The 14,281-nt window shown below is 44.3% G+C and overlaps 1 protein-coding gene across 6 annotated transcripts in view; it reads right to left on the bottom strand.

Annotated features, from left to right (window-relative positions):
• Positions 1 to 1,348: 1,348 nt before the first annotated feature.
• C2H8orf88 (chromosome 2 C8orf88 homolog) overlaps positions 1,349 to 14,281 on the bottom strand; it is a 78,956-nt gene continuing 66,023 nt past the window's right edge. For all 6 annotated transcript variants that reach the window (XM_075582912.1, XM_075582896.1, XM_075582880.1 and 3 more), the window contains one exon: positions 1,349 to 2,020. In XM_075582912.1, the coding sequence (XP_075439027.1) occupies positions 1,958 to 2,020 (63 nt within the window). In that variant the 3' untranslated portion in view covers positions 1,349 to 1,957. The remainder of the gene's footprint in view (positions 2,021 to 14,281) is intronic.

Below are 14,281 nucleotides of genomic sequence, written 5' to 3'. Positions count from 1 at the left end.
TGGTGTCTTATTATGTTTATCCCACTGTGTTTTTGAATATACCATGAGCTAATATATTCATTTTTAGCATTATTTTTTGTCTTGGCTCGGGTAGTTAATTATATAGAAGTGCGGGCTACGAACTTTGATAACTCTTGGTGATTGATTGGTCCCTCTGGTTTCCCTGCACCATTTTGCATTTTTTACATTGCTACATTGATAGAGCGGAGTGTTGATTCTAATTGTGTATATAGTTAAAAATAAGGTTTACATTTTATGCTTAAAGTGTTTGTAAACATTGTAACCTCAAAGGCAGTACTCTCGTCTATGCCATACTTATTCAATATCTATTCCCTTTAATCATTAGGTGCTTTTAAAAGGAAGAGATGTGCATAAATCATATTTCCTTATTACTGGGGTGAATTGTATCTAGTGACTGCCTGGTCACATGATCTTCCCCACAGAACTTTGTCATATTAATATGCATTTGCGTTCCACTGACTGCAGAATACTCCCCTGCAATCATTTAGTGAACCTCCGAGCCGAAACTTCGCAGATCGGCAATTTAGCCAATTACGTGGATTGTATTGATGCACATACAGTATTAAAAGAAACAATAAATAAAAATAAACAGCAGCTTGACTGCTGCTTTAATGACCTTGAGGTTGGCCGAGAGAGCAAAGTCTCCATCTTTGCTGGTGACACTAAATTGTGTCTGTATCGGTTTTGCAGCTGTGCTGACAGGATAGGATTTTACAGTATCTGGATTCAGCAGCGACGAGAATGGAAAAATCTAGGTCTGTACCTTTGATGTCCCACACTGAGCTGGGTGAGGTCTGAGCAAACAAGACAAAAGAAAAGTTTTCCATAGCTACTTTTAAACTCTGTTTGGGAGGGACTTTGTTCCTAATCCAGCATCTGGTTGGTAAATGCAAGGTGCAGACTGGCAAATCAGCAAAACGGTAGCAAGGTACTGTACCTACTGTATGTACAGAATACTGGTAAGTGTAGTTTCCAGAAAATACAGGTGTAGCAGATGTTATTACTCCGTGAGTTAAAGCCCAAAACAACTTGCTAATTACACATTATCTTAACCATTTGACTTCAAAAGTATTTGTGTTCAATAATGCACTAGCATCAACTCAACACATTGCATATTAAGTCTGCTACATCTGTAATCCACCATTATTAGGTAGATCATTGCAATTTATACATAAACATGTGTACATTGTACATAGTCACCTGTTAGGTTTGGTTTTTGTTTTCAAACAGTTTTGTATTTTCACAAAGCAAAATATGTGGATATTGCAGAATATCAATACAAGATTTAGCTTGTAGAGCACAGAAACAGAAATAAAGTACACAAATGACATTTTTGGAAACATTTTATACAGTAATATTTTGCATAGTCACACACAAAATTATAAACACAGCTCCAATCCAAAAAAAAAAAAAAAAGGTTATATCCTCTAGAATATTTTGGGATTTCTCTTGACAAATGATATGCAGCATACTGTAACACGGAAAACAACAACTCAAATAAGTATATACACAAAGGAGCTTCAAAATATTTGTCAACATTTTTTTTTAACAAAATAATATTTCTTCAACATATTTTTTTTTTAAGCAAAAAAATATTTCTTCAACATATTTTTTTTAAGCAAAATAATATTTCTTCAACATATTTTTTTTAAGCAAAATAATATTTCTTCAACATATTTTTTTTAAGCAAAATAATATTTCTTCAACATATTTTTTTTAAGCAAAATAATATTTCTTCAAACCAGAAAGCGTGAATACAAGTGCCTTTTATTAGAAAACCGGACGTACATTTATCTGACCAACTATATTCCAAAGTTGACAGAAATGTAGAAGGGTTTTTTGTTATAGAAGTGATTGTGTACAAATTTAGTTCTCTCCTCCGAGATCTTACAATGAATCTTCCAATATTTCCAAGTGACCATGGAGAGAATCCTCTTCAAAACGTCAGACAGACATTAGTTGTTGAGAAGGGTCCAATGTCATAGTTGCAATCCGAGAGCTAAAGAAAACAAACAAAAATAGATAATTCAATATGTAGAGAAGCATCAGAATATTTGCTAAATACAGTATACAAATACTAATCAAAGAGTATAAAATAAAGGAACAACTAAATTACCCTTTTTACAAGAGATATATAGGTATTGCACTGTGTATTTTTGTCACAATGGAAGTAGCTTTGGGCATTTTTGTTCTTTGTTGTATACATTTAGCCAAGCCCACTAGCACTCCTTGTGACACTTATATATATATATATATATATATATATATATATATATTATGTGGTAATGGTTGGGGTTTCTCAGAGCTTGTTGGGAATCTGTGTATTTTGTTAATTGTGTGCAGCTGGTCTCAGTAGCTTATGGGAGGGTAGTGGCTCTTCCCCCCCCCCAAGGTTTAAGCTTGCCCCACCCCACTTTCCAAGTTGCAGGTCAGTTTCATTTTGCCAGGTTACGACAGATCTAATGTGATCATTCTTCCTGTAATTATACAGGTAAATAAGAATTTTAACCCAGGTGAGTGTTAGGACCTGCTTCGGTCATGCCTTGTTAGTGGCAGCAGGCTTAAGACGCTTTGACCAAAGGGTTAAACTAAATGACCTTTTTACAAGAGATATATAGGTATTGCACTGTGTATTTTTGTCACAATGGAATAGCTTTGGGCATTTTTGTTCTTTGTTGTATACATTTAGCTACACCCACTAGCATTCTTTTTGACACATATGCATTTCTCAAAGGGATTACTGATAATCCCGATAATCCCTTTGAGAAAGTCGCCCGTGTGCAACGAAACGCGTCAGGGAGCGTCATTACGCAAGCGACTCTACGTCATTACGCAGCGCATGATCAGGCCGGATCACCCGCGGAGCAGAATTCTGGCTGTATTCTATTGAATGGAATGGCTCCGGCGCAACTGCGCATGACAGACTCCAGAAGGTCCCGGATGAATTCAACAAACTTTATTGGCACAAAGAAACAATAGGGCTATACCACGATCTCCCCCTCTACGCGTTTCACCCTCTGGAATAGGGCTTCGTCTCGGAGTCCGTCTCAAAGCCCTATTCCAGAGGGTGAAACGCGTAGAGGGGGAGATCGTGGTGAAGCCCTATTGTTTCTTTGTGCCAATAAAGTTTGTTGAATTTATCCGGGACCTTCTGGAGTCTGTCATGCGCAGTTGCGCCGGAGCCCTTCCATTCCATGCAATTCTACTGAAGGCTGCACGCGGGAGCTGGAGAAGAGAGGAAAGCAAGACCCAGACTGGAGTGGAGACATAGGTAAGGGTTCACCTTGAGAAAGGTCCCGTGTGGAGGACCGAAACGTTGGTTTTTATGTCTCACTAAATACAAAATCTTTTGGCTACCTCGTGGAGTGCTGCCTCTGATATTCGGTCACACGGTATCGTATTACCTATTTGGTTTATATAGGATTTGCACCCCTTTTATCTACCAGACGGAGTGCCTTGCTCTTTATTATATATATATATATATATATATATATATATATAATAAATAGATATCTGTCTAAGACATGTGAATGTGCTATCAAGTGATCTTTTTATTTGATATATATATAAAATAAAAAGATCACTTGTGAGCACATTCACATGTCTTAGACAGGTCTCCAGCCCTGCTTTGCCCCATTATATAACCTAGCATACAGTGCTTGCACTGCAGCAAGGGATTCTAAAAAATGACATGCAAATAAGCACACCGTGTCACCTTTTACCTGAAATCCATTTTCACGTGGAACCTTTATAAGCTAATGCTCGCTGTTAACACAGCTTTTAAGCACAGCATGGGAATCAGATGCAAAGCCAGCGAAACCACTCAGACAGGTATGTCAATATTCCAATAAGATTATATAGATATCGAATATACAAAGTCACTGAAGATGTAAAAACAGCAAACCAGACTGTATAATGTATCCTGTAAAGCGGCCCCCTAGCTATAGTTGGAGGGGTCTCATGACTGGGGGAGAGAGGGGAGTCTGGCATTCCCCTCGCTGGCCCGCCCCCTCATCTCCCTCCCCTGTCCAGGGAGGAGTCTCCAGGAGGCCTAAGTAAGGCCAGGCTGGCGGGCATCACAGCCTCCTTGCTGCCCGCCAGACGATTGACCCAGATGCTCCAGAGGAAGGTTTGCCTTCCTTATGTATTGCCTTGTTCCCTGTGGGAGAACAAGGTTGGCGGGTGTGGGCTCGCCCCCCCATGTTCCCTTGGCTCCCGCACAAGGGGATGGGAGTGGGGAGCAGCTCTGGCGCAAACATTGGTTCGTTGGCGCTCCCCCCGATCACTGTGGATGCCACCCGGGGCGGGTGGGAGCGAGGGCGAGCGGGAAGAGTAGGGCTGAGGTTCCTCTCACAGGGACTTGGGATGAGAATATGGGTAATAAAAGAGTCATGAGTGGAGTGGTCCTTTATTTTGGCTGGAGGTGCCTTTTGCGTGTTAGGCCCAGGGTTTGGCCGGTGTTTAAGCATGTTATTTTGATGTGGGGAGCATTGGGTGTTTCAGTAGGGAAGGGAAAATTACGGTGATGTTTTGATGTCCGGAAAGTTCCTCTCCCCCCCCCCCCCCCTTTCTTTTTCTATATATGGTATTTATCTATGGGTGGGCTACAGCACTTCCCTTCTGTCCCATGTCCCCTAGTGCCCGGCGGGGGGATGGGAGGGGGCAGAAAGGCTGGGTGGCAGCTTTGCTTGTGCGGATGGCGTAGGTCACCGCCACGCGGGTGCCTAGCTCTCCTCCCGGTCCCCCTCCTGGGGCAATGGGGCTCATACTGTATAAAATATATACTATGTGACAAAGCTCCAGTGGTACAATTGGTTAGTGCCTGTTACTTATTTGACTGAGGTTTATGAGTTTAAAGCAGCAGTTCAAGCAATATCCTACATGTAGCATTTAAAAAAAAAAAATGTTTTAAAGACATTTTTAATGTTTCTAATGGCTGCACTGGGCGGGGGGTAGGTGCGCTTTCCCCTTGGTTACCCATGCGGGCGGTGGATGCTAGGTACTTGTGTTGAAATAAATATAGTGGTGAGTCTTTTTTTATTTCATCAGTAGAATGTTCATGGAGACTAATAGACAATAATTGGGAAATAATGTGTGTATACTTCATTTAAAAGCCACTGATAAATAAAGGCCGAGTGTGGATAAGATGACAGGCGAATAGAACAAGGAAGAGGCCCTATAGCATAGCTTGCTTTTAAAATGGATTAATTAAATGGTGTCTGCCTTGATAGGCTGCCCCTCTAAGTCTGCAATGAATTAAAGTCACATCCCTACAGTTCGGTTAGGTGGGGGGAAGGTGGATGTTGCTCAAAACCTATGCAGCCGGGGTCCATGGTCGGGAAATCAGACGGGCAGAGTTGGCCCCTCCCCATACATGCATCAAGGTAAGGTTACGCTTCTTATGGGTTAAGTCATGGAGGCCTTACGCTGAGAAGGGCGGTTGGCTGCTACTTTAGGTTTGTGTGGCGGTCCTTGGTTCTTTTCAAATCTGACTAACGGGTGACTGCGCAGTTAATCAACCTAGAGGTGGCCCAATTAAGGAGCGGGGGTCTAGGGAAGCTGTCGGCACAGGGGTAGGCACTGGACTGGTTAATGGTATGCCTGAATTCTTCTTGCGGGGGTCTGATGAAGGCCCGAGCATAATAACTAATGGATGATCTCCGAGCTAGAAGGTTGGCAACGCTCCGACTGTCACATGTCTTGTCTATTTCAGCCGGGATCCCTGTTTTTCCTCTCTGGGTTCATGGCAGCGGGGGTGACCCGCGAGTAGTTACACTACCTTAGCGCTACTTTTAGCCAGTCGTTGCTCCTGCAAGCCCGCGTTGCAGCGTAGTAAGATAAACACACGCTCAGTTCAGAGAGCTCTTTCTCAAAACCAGCGATGGCACTAGCGTCGATAGCCGAGCAGTTTAGTCTGCTTCAAGCCGAGGCAGGGGACCATGACGAGGGGTGGTTAGACCAGCGGCTAAGCGCATTGGTTATGAACAGGCAAGTGCATGGTAGCGGACAAGGCCGTGGCATCCCTGCAGCGTTGCGTGCTAGTCAGGAGTTAAGGCCGTATCCGGGCGGTGGAAGGGCACGCCTACGAAGGGTACAGCAGCACAGCATATCAGGTGGTAGTCAGGGGCCACGCGCCAAGGCGGCAGCCTAAAGCCACGGTGGGAAGGCTGCCCCCTGTGGTAGGGCGGCAGCCTCTGCCACAGTGACGCAGGACAGGGCGGATCGGTACACAGGTCGCCCCCCCCCTGTGGCACGCCGGCGACCTCTGGCCACTGTGACGCAAGACGGGCGCCCGTAGCTACCGTGGACGGTATAGCAATAAGAATACCATCCGCCAAATCAGCAGATTCAAGAAAACCAGGATGGCCGGCAACACTTTACGGCTGCCTGCTGCAGTTGCAGGCAGTGAGATGACGCGGTGGACAGACGAAACGGCCGCTTGCAGCAATTGTGTATTAACAGGTGAGTGCATGGTAGTGGACAAGGCCGTGGCATCCCTGCATCATTGCGCGCTAGTCAGGCGCTAAGGCTGTACCCAGGTGGTGGATGGGGCACAGCCGCACAGCGTATCAGGTGGTAGTCAGGGGCTGCTCGCAGGGCAGTAGCCTACTGCCCCGGTGCTGCAACACAGGGCCAATGCCCAATGCCTCCGAGGCGTTCCCCACGTGTATGCGGATGTGACATGGTAACCGGAAGTGACGGGAAGGACCCAAGACGGATGCAGTGGCTAGTATCGGCGTGCTAGACGGAGCAACGGAGCGGTGAGATCGCTACTCACCTACACCTTGCTTGCTGTTATCATGCCTGCCTCCTCTATACAGTAAGCCTCCAATTGTGAGTTTTTATTGCGATAAATTGTTTTTGACCCACACCATGGTCTGTTCTCTTTCTCTCCGAGAATGCGGAGACTTTCTACCCACTTCACCCAGTGCTAAGTCGGGTACCGGCTGGCACACCATTCATCTCTGCTACATCAGTGTTGTATTCCTTGCACCATCCAGGGACACTACAAGCACGGGCTGATATACAGGCATACCCCGGTTTAAGGAAACTCACTTTAAGTACACTCGCGAGTAAAGACATAGCGCCCAACAGACAAATGGCAGCTCGCGCATGCGCCTGTCAGCACGTCCTCAACAGCAATACCGGCTCCCTACCTGTACCGAAACTGTGCGCAAGCGGGGAGACAATAGAGCCTGTTACAAATGCGTTATTTACATCAGTTATACACGTATATGATGATTGCCGTACAGTACATGTACTGTATCGATGTACTTTCCATCGATAAGTGGAAAAAAGGTAGTGCTTCACTTTAAGTACATTTTTCGCTTTACATACATGCTCCGGTCCCATTGCGTACGTTGTACTGCTCTCTTTATCTGCTCCATTGTGAGTAGGAATTTGGGAGCCCTTTCTTGATTATATTACTTTCACTGTACAGTATATACTTGTTGCACTATATATTTCCTTTTTGTTTTACATGGCATCTTCGCTCCCCTGAGATTTGGAAACAGGTAGCTTGATCTTGCCAGACTGGGAGCGGGGCTGTTTGAGCCCGGGGGGAGTACGAGTGGGCAAGGTCAGTTATCCATGACTTAGAGAGCCCGCTCGCGTAGGGGACACGAGGTCAGTGGTTCGAGGGCCGGCTGACCGTCCCCTCCCCCTCCTGTCAAAGGAGCACTCTGGCAGGGAGAGGCATTTACCCCTCTTAGGTTTCTGTATAAATAGCCGCTGCCATTTTACCTCCAGTTCCCGTTTCCTGTCTTTATAGTACGTTACATGTGGGTACAGGGCAGGGGAGAACCACCTGGCAGCCTCCCTGGTCAAGAGGCCCCCTAGCGGAGGGCTCTCATGACCGGGGGTGGCTGGCATTCCCCTCGCTGGCCGCCCCCACATATCCCTCCCACGCCCAGGGAGGAGTCTCCAGGAGGCCTATGTAACGCCAGGCTGGCAGCGCGGCCTCTTTGCTGCCCACCAGACGATTCCCACCCATCCCATTAGGTAGTGCAGGCAATCATGTAACAACCGGCAGCGAAATGTCTAGCAGTGCCATTGTATTCCCTGTAAAGTGAACATATGTATTGTATGGGGTGTTAATGTCTCTTTGTTCTGTTGTAGTATGAAAAGCTGAAAATGAAAGGAACGAGGTTCTGAGCAGGAGGGGTCGTTGACCAGTTTGCCTTTGTCGCGGCGGCTCTTGGGGGGTAGGTGCTTGTTCTTGCCAGACTGGGAGCCGGGCAGTTTGAGCCCGGGGGGAGTACGAGTGAGCAAGGTCAGTTATCCATGATCTGGAGAGCCCGCTCACATAGGGGACACGAGTTCAGCGATTCGAGGGCCGGCTGACCCCCCACACCCCACCTCTCCTGTCAAAGGAGCACTCTGGCAGGGAGTGGCATTTACCCCTCTTAGGTTTCTGTATAAATAAATAGCCGTAGCCATTTTACCCCTAGTTCCCGTTACCTGTCTTTATTCGTATGTTACATGTGGGTACAGGGCGGGAGGAGAGGGCATCCGCCTGGCAGCCTCCCTGGTCATGTATTTGGACAGGATGCATTATACAGTCTGACCACCTAGTTTGAAGTGACCTACAAGATGACAGATCTTGCTTCTGCATAATGTAAACAAGATCCATTGCACATTTCCCTTTATTGTATAAAATAATTCTCATCGTCTGATAAAGGGACTAATTCAATAATTTCATCACACAATGTGCCACATACATTAGCTTTGGTACTAAACTATGACAATTGACAACATAGATAACTGTTAAAGCCTTTTTTTACAGAAGTAAATCCATTTATTTTTTTTGCAAACACAGCCAAGTCAATTATAAAAAAACTTCTATGAGCAGGACTGCCGTAAATCAACCACTACAACTGTGTTGTCAAAAAAAGAATTGCACGTCAAAGAAATCATAGCTCCAAGGCATGAAAACGAATATAGGTACTTAGTACACCGTACCAATGCAATATTCACCTGCTGTACAATCTTTTATTCTGTTTAACTGGAGGACGTGGATGAGGCTTGCAGCACAAGATTACGTTTTTATTTATTACGGAGAATGAATGGAGGTCCTTGGTGACTTTCTAGGAGAATGTATTGAGTTTTTATGGTACGCCTGTGTGGGTGTGGGTGCGGGTGTTCCATATTTCTTGTAAAGTAAATGTAGCTCCTTAACAACCAGTGCTTAAAAGCATTGCATGGAAATGCGAGTTTGCCATTTATAGTGTGACTGGATAGCACACACCTTGGCAATAGCAGCAATATTCTTAAGAGATCACAAGGACACCATGTCGCCATGCCCCTTTACCTAAAGAATGAGAACGGTTTAAAAAGTGTGATCATCTTTAAACACCTCTGAAGAGGAGAGTAAAAACATTTAGTGAGGTAGACTTGTGTAGTTTCTTTTTTCGATAGACGTTAAAAAAAAAATAAGATTAAGAGGCGGTGAGGGCCTGTTAACCACAAATGAGTATAAATATGCAAGGCTAGGTGATCTTTTAGTCAAGTAGATTTGTCATGCGTTTGCAGTCAATACAATAGTTTATCTCAAAGGCTCTGCATACGTCTCCACATATGCCTTATGTGAGTCATTTAAACTCTTAGAGAAGCAACAATTCTCTCTCAATTAAATTTTCTTTTTTGTGCAAAACTATTTTTGGGAAGGCGTAACTCCCCATCGGTTTGTTCTTCTTTGTCCGTGTTTACAGTATAGTGGAAGAAATAACTTCACATGCACTTTACAAATTAAAACATTTTCTAATGTATACGATTGAAGGAAAGAAAATTATCAATATACTAATACAGTGGTTTTAAAACCTCTCCTCAAGGACTCATGGCCACACAACACTTTAGGGATAACTAAGCACTTGGCTCATAGGTGAATGCATCAAATTTTGCATATGAACAGAGAGTTGGGTGGCTGCCTCAAGGCCCTGAGGGGAGGTATGAAAACCACTGCATAATACATACATTGACAAATATACAGTAGCCACTGTGCCAACACTCTCTTTTGGCCCTCCACCTACTGTTAGGACTATTAGGCATATTCATAAATTAACATTTTATAAACAATTGTGGGCAGATAATGATAATTTGACAATGTTATCCTTCCATTTCCCAGTAATGCTGCAAAGCCTCAGATCCAGATTGATTCCTGAGTATTTTTTTTTATATTTAGTATAGCTGGTTGTTCATTACAAGGGGTTGTGAATTCCTGTATTTGTTTCTTTTGTTGACTGTACACTTTCATTTAAGAACTACATACATTCCCTCGCATTTCCCTTTAAACTTCTTCAAAGCATGATTTTGACAAATAATCAGGTATTGGTTAATGTAGTTGATTAGGATTCAGATTCATGCTGTACATACAATAACGTTAACCACTTTATCCTCAAATGTAACTAGATTTGGTAGATCCTCAATTTTTGTAATGTCATAAAAATCAGAACATTAATTTATGTTATGCTGTACTTTACACTGAACGACAGAGAAAGGACTAGACAGGTCCGTGCAAACACAAATGAGTGAACAGTATACTGTACATATCGGTTAGATATTGTTAATCAACCCAGTGGAGGGAGCCCCACTTCCCATTTCTATCAGCCTGATCTGCACCTAAAAAACAAGCAAGTGCCCATCATGTACCTGGTAAGTCATAATGGCCTCTGACAAGCTAGGGCTCATGCTATAATCAAATGACCAGTGCCTTTTCACTTGAAAAAGACCTACTAAGGTCGAAACGGTCGTTGTGTATGGTGCAATAAATTTGATACTTTTGCAAATCCGTGGAGCTCTTTATCTTTCCTTTTCAGGGCTCATGTTATACCAGATATATCATTATGGTACTTTAAAGGTTAATTTCAATTGTATTTATTTATCTTTTTCTTACATGGTATGCTGCATCTGGGGCATACTTTCCTAGAATGAAACCACATTTGCATTGATGCATAAGTAAAAGCTCGACTACATGCAATGTTCCCCTACATTTCATTGATTAAATCACTTAGTGCCATCTGCTGTCCATATTAGGGAACATTTCTGTATTCTAAAATTAAAGTATTTATGGGATATCTATAGGGTATGATTTACATGAGGTACGATTAAAATTAACATATGGGTAATAATGTAATACTGTAGTACACTAATGTGTTGTTAGAAGTAAATTAATAAAAATGCATACCATCAAGACTTAATATTTTCCATCATTGTAATATCACTTAAATGTAAAACCAAAATCCTTCATGCTTATGCAGACCTGAGAGATTATATATCCTATTAGTGTGATAATAACCGACAACCTATCTCCTGTAATTATATTTCCATAATGAATAACACCAAATTAAGTAATTTGTTAATGATAAACTATTATATCAATCTGAACCCCTTCAGTCTACATCTGCGTTTCAGTCTGAACCCCTTCAGTGTCGGCCCTAAGGAGGACACTTTATGGGTTCCCCAAGAGCTGCTCCTCTCTTCACATAACCAGCGAAAGAAGGGTTAATATCTGCGTTTGCTTACTGCTGTATTTCGTCAGCCCCACCCTCTGGAATGTTAATGACCCAAGAGGACAAAGGATTTTTTGAAACCACAGCTGATATTCAAATCTGAACCCCTTCATTCCACATCCCCCCAAAGGTGGACAGCCTTTGGCGGAGGTAAAGGGCAGCCAAAGGGTGTGAGCCGTTTGCTGATGTTAAAGTTGCTCTAGTTTCAATCTGAAACTCACCGGCCCTTTTATCCCATGTTCCCAATTTTCCAACTCTTACTGTCCATGAAATGTCTGTTAATCGACTGTATAACCCATTTCATTTAATGCAGACATGTATTGTTATCATAACTCTGTGCCCAGGACATACTTGAAAACGAGAGGTAACTCAATGTATTACTGCCTGGTAAAACATTTTATAAATACATAAATATTTCAGTATATATATGTGTGTGTGTGTGTATATGTGTATAATGCTGGACAAATCCAATTGCCCGGTCGCCACCGGCAATCGGATTTGGGCCACTGGCGACCCGTCATGGCAGCCCAAGCGGTTCTTTTCCAATTCCCCTGCTCGCGCCGAAAAGAAAAAAAAATCCCCCTACCTGATTGCCAGTCACGAGTTGGCGCGCTGCCAAGACTTTTTTTTTTTTTTGGCGTGCAGGCTCTATAAGTGAAGTCTGCCATTCCTAATGCTATTTACAGAGAACGTAAGTACCCTCCCATGCCTTCCCCCTTGTCTCCCGCATTACAATCCACAAAGCCCGCCCCTTGTGTCAGACGGCCCCCTCTTGTGTCAGACAGATGCTGGGTGTGTGTGTTTGTGCAATGCTGGGTCTGTGTGTGACATGCTGGGTCTGTGTGAGATGCTGTGTGTGAGATATGCTGTATGTGTTGTGTGTGTGTGTGTGTGTGAGATGCTGTGTGTTTATGTATGCAAGGTGCTGTGTGTGTGTGTGTGTGAGAGATTCTGGGTATGCATGCATGTGTGCGATGCCATGTGCCAGAAGGGGGCGGGAGAGCTGAGTTGAGCGCCGCCTGTCCACTGGGAGCACCACCAGGAGGGAGAGGAAAAAATCTGCAGAGCGTCCCCCAACAAAATGAAGGTATTGAGGGCTCTTAAGTTGAACGGGGAGCAGGGGAATTGGAAAAGAACCGCATGCTCTGCAGGGGAGGCCATGACGGGTCGCCAAGGGCCCAAATCTGATTGCCGGTGGGTTTACAGAGAATTTACATAGGCCTCACGCGGTTCCCGGCATTTCATTTGAATGCTTTGGGGAAGAGCACAGGACCTCTGGTACTGCCGTGCCCCTCCCCCCCCCCCCCCCCAGAAAATTTGCGAATCCCTGCATTAGAGCATAGTCCATAACAATCTCATAAAAAAAAATCTTAATCACCTTAAAATGTCTCTGTGGTGTTTATGTTTTTCTTTCTCCATTCAATATGTGCATTAATACAATCTACACACTGACAAGCGATTAGCTAAGTTGCTGTTCGATGAAGACTCGGCTCAATGGTTCACTAAATGGTTGTCAGTGCAGCAGATGAGGACCCAAGGTGCAAAGTTCTGTGGGGAAGATCATGTGACCAGGCAGTCACTAGATACAATTGGTGCACTGCTAGAGAGAGGGCAGGGCTCAAAAAGGGGTGTGCCAGAGCCTGTTTCAGAAGAGGAAGGGGGTGTGACTTTGTAAATGGTTGCTATAGAAACAAAAATGCTTGTTACATTATACATATTTATTTTTTAAATGCTACAAGTATTTTCTCATAGTACAGAACGGATGGATATATATATATACACCTAGGTCCGGAAATAATTGGACATAGATACAAGTTTTGTTATTTGGGCTGTGTACCAAAATAAATTGAAGTTACTGTTAAATAATGAATATGGGCTTAAAGTGCAGTCTGTCCGCTTTAATTTGAGGGTATTCACATCCAAATTGGAGGAAGGGTTTAGGAATTACATCTCTTTAATATGTAGCCCCCTCTTTTTCAAGGGACCAAAAGAAATTGGACAATTTACTCAAAAGCTGTTTCATGGACAGGTGTGGGCTATTCCTTCGTTATTTCAGCATCAATTAAGCAGGTAAAAAGTCTGGAGTTGATTCCAGGTGTGGCATTCGTATATGGAAGCTGTTGCTGTGAACCCACAACATGCGGTCAAAGGAGCTCTCAATGCAAGTGAAACAGGGCATCCTTAGGCTGCAAAAAAAAAAGAAAATCCATCAGAGAGATAGCAGGAACATTAGGAGTGGCCAAATCAACAGTTTGGTACACTACCGACACACTTTATTGAAGTGTGGTCGGTACCGCAAGCCGGGAAATCTCCCGGCTTGCTAGTGGCCGCCCCTCGGCGTGCCGCGCGTCATAGACGCGCGGTCACGCGTCATCGGGAGCGTGCGCCCCCTGCACGCGTGTCCAGGGGCTCCCCGAGGGAGCCCTGGTGTCCCGCGATCGCGGGACAGCGGCAGGGGGACCCGGCGGACCGGGCAGCGGTAGGAAGAGCGCCCCGATCGGAGGGCGCTCTTCCGCTGCTTCGGCGCGCGCCCGTCACACTCGGGCGCGCGCCAGGCTACTGCTGCGGCACAGAACGGGCAAATGCTCGAATAAACTGTGCCGCAGCAGTACATTCTGGGGAAAAAAGAATGCACTGGTGAGCTCTGCAACACAAAAAGGCCTGGACGTCCACGGAAGACAACAGTGGTGGATGATCGTAGGATACTTTCCAGGGTAAATAAAAACCCCTTCACAACATCCAGCCAAGTGAAG

The sequence above is a fragment of the Ascaphus truei genome, chromosome 2 (genome assembly GCF_040206685.1).
Source record: "Ascaphus truei isolate aAscTru1 chromosome 2, aAscTru1.hap1, whole genome shotgun sequence".
NCBI classification, from domain to species: domain Eukaryota; kingdom Metazoa; phylum Chordata; class Amphibia; order Anura; family Ascaphidae; genus Ascaphus; species Ascaphus truei.
Note: the sequence above shows the minus strand (reverse complement) of the source record. Positions and strands in the feature narration are given on the sequence as shown.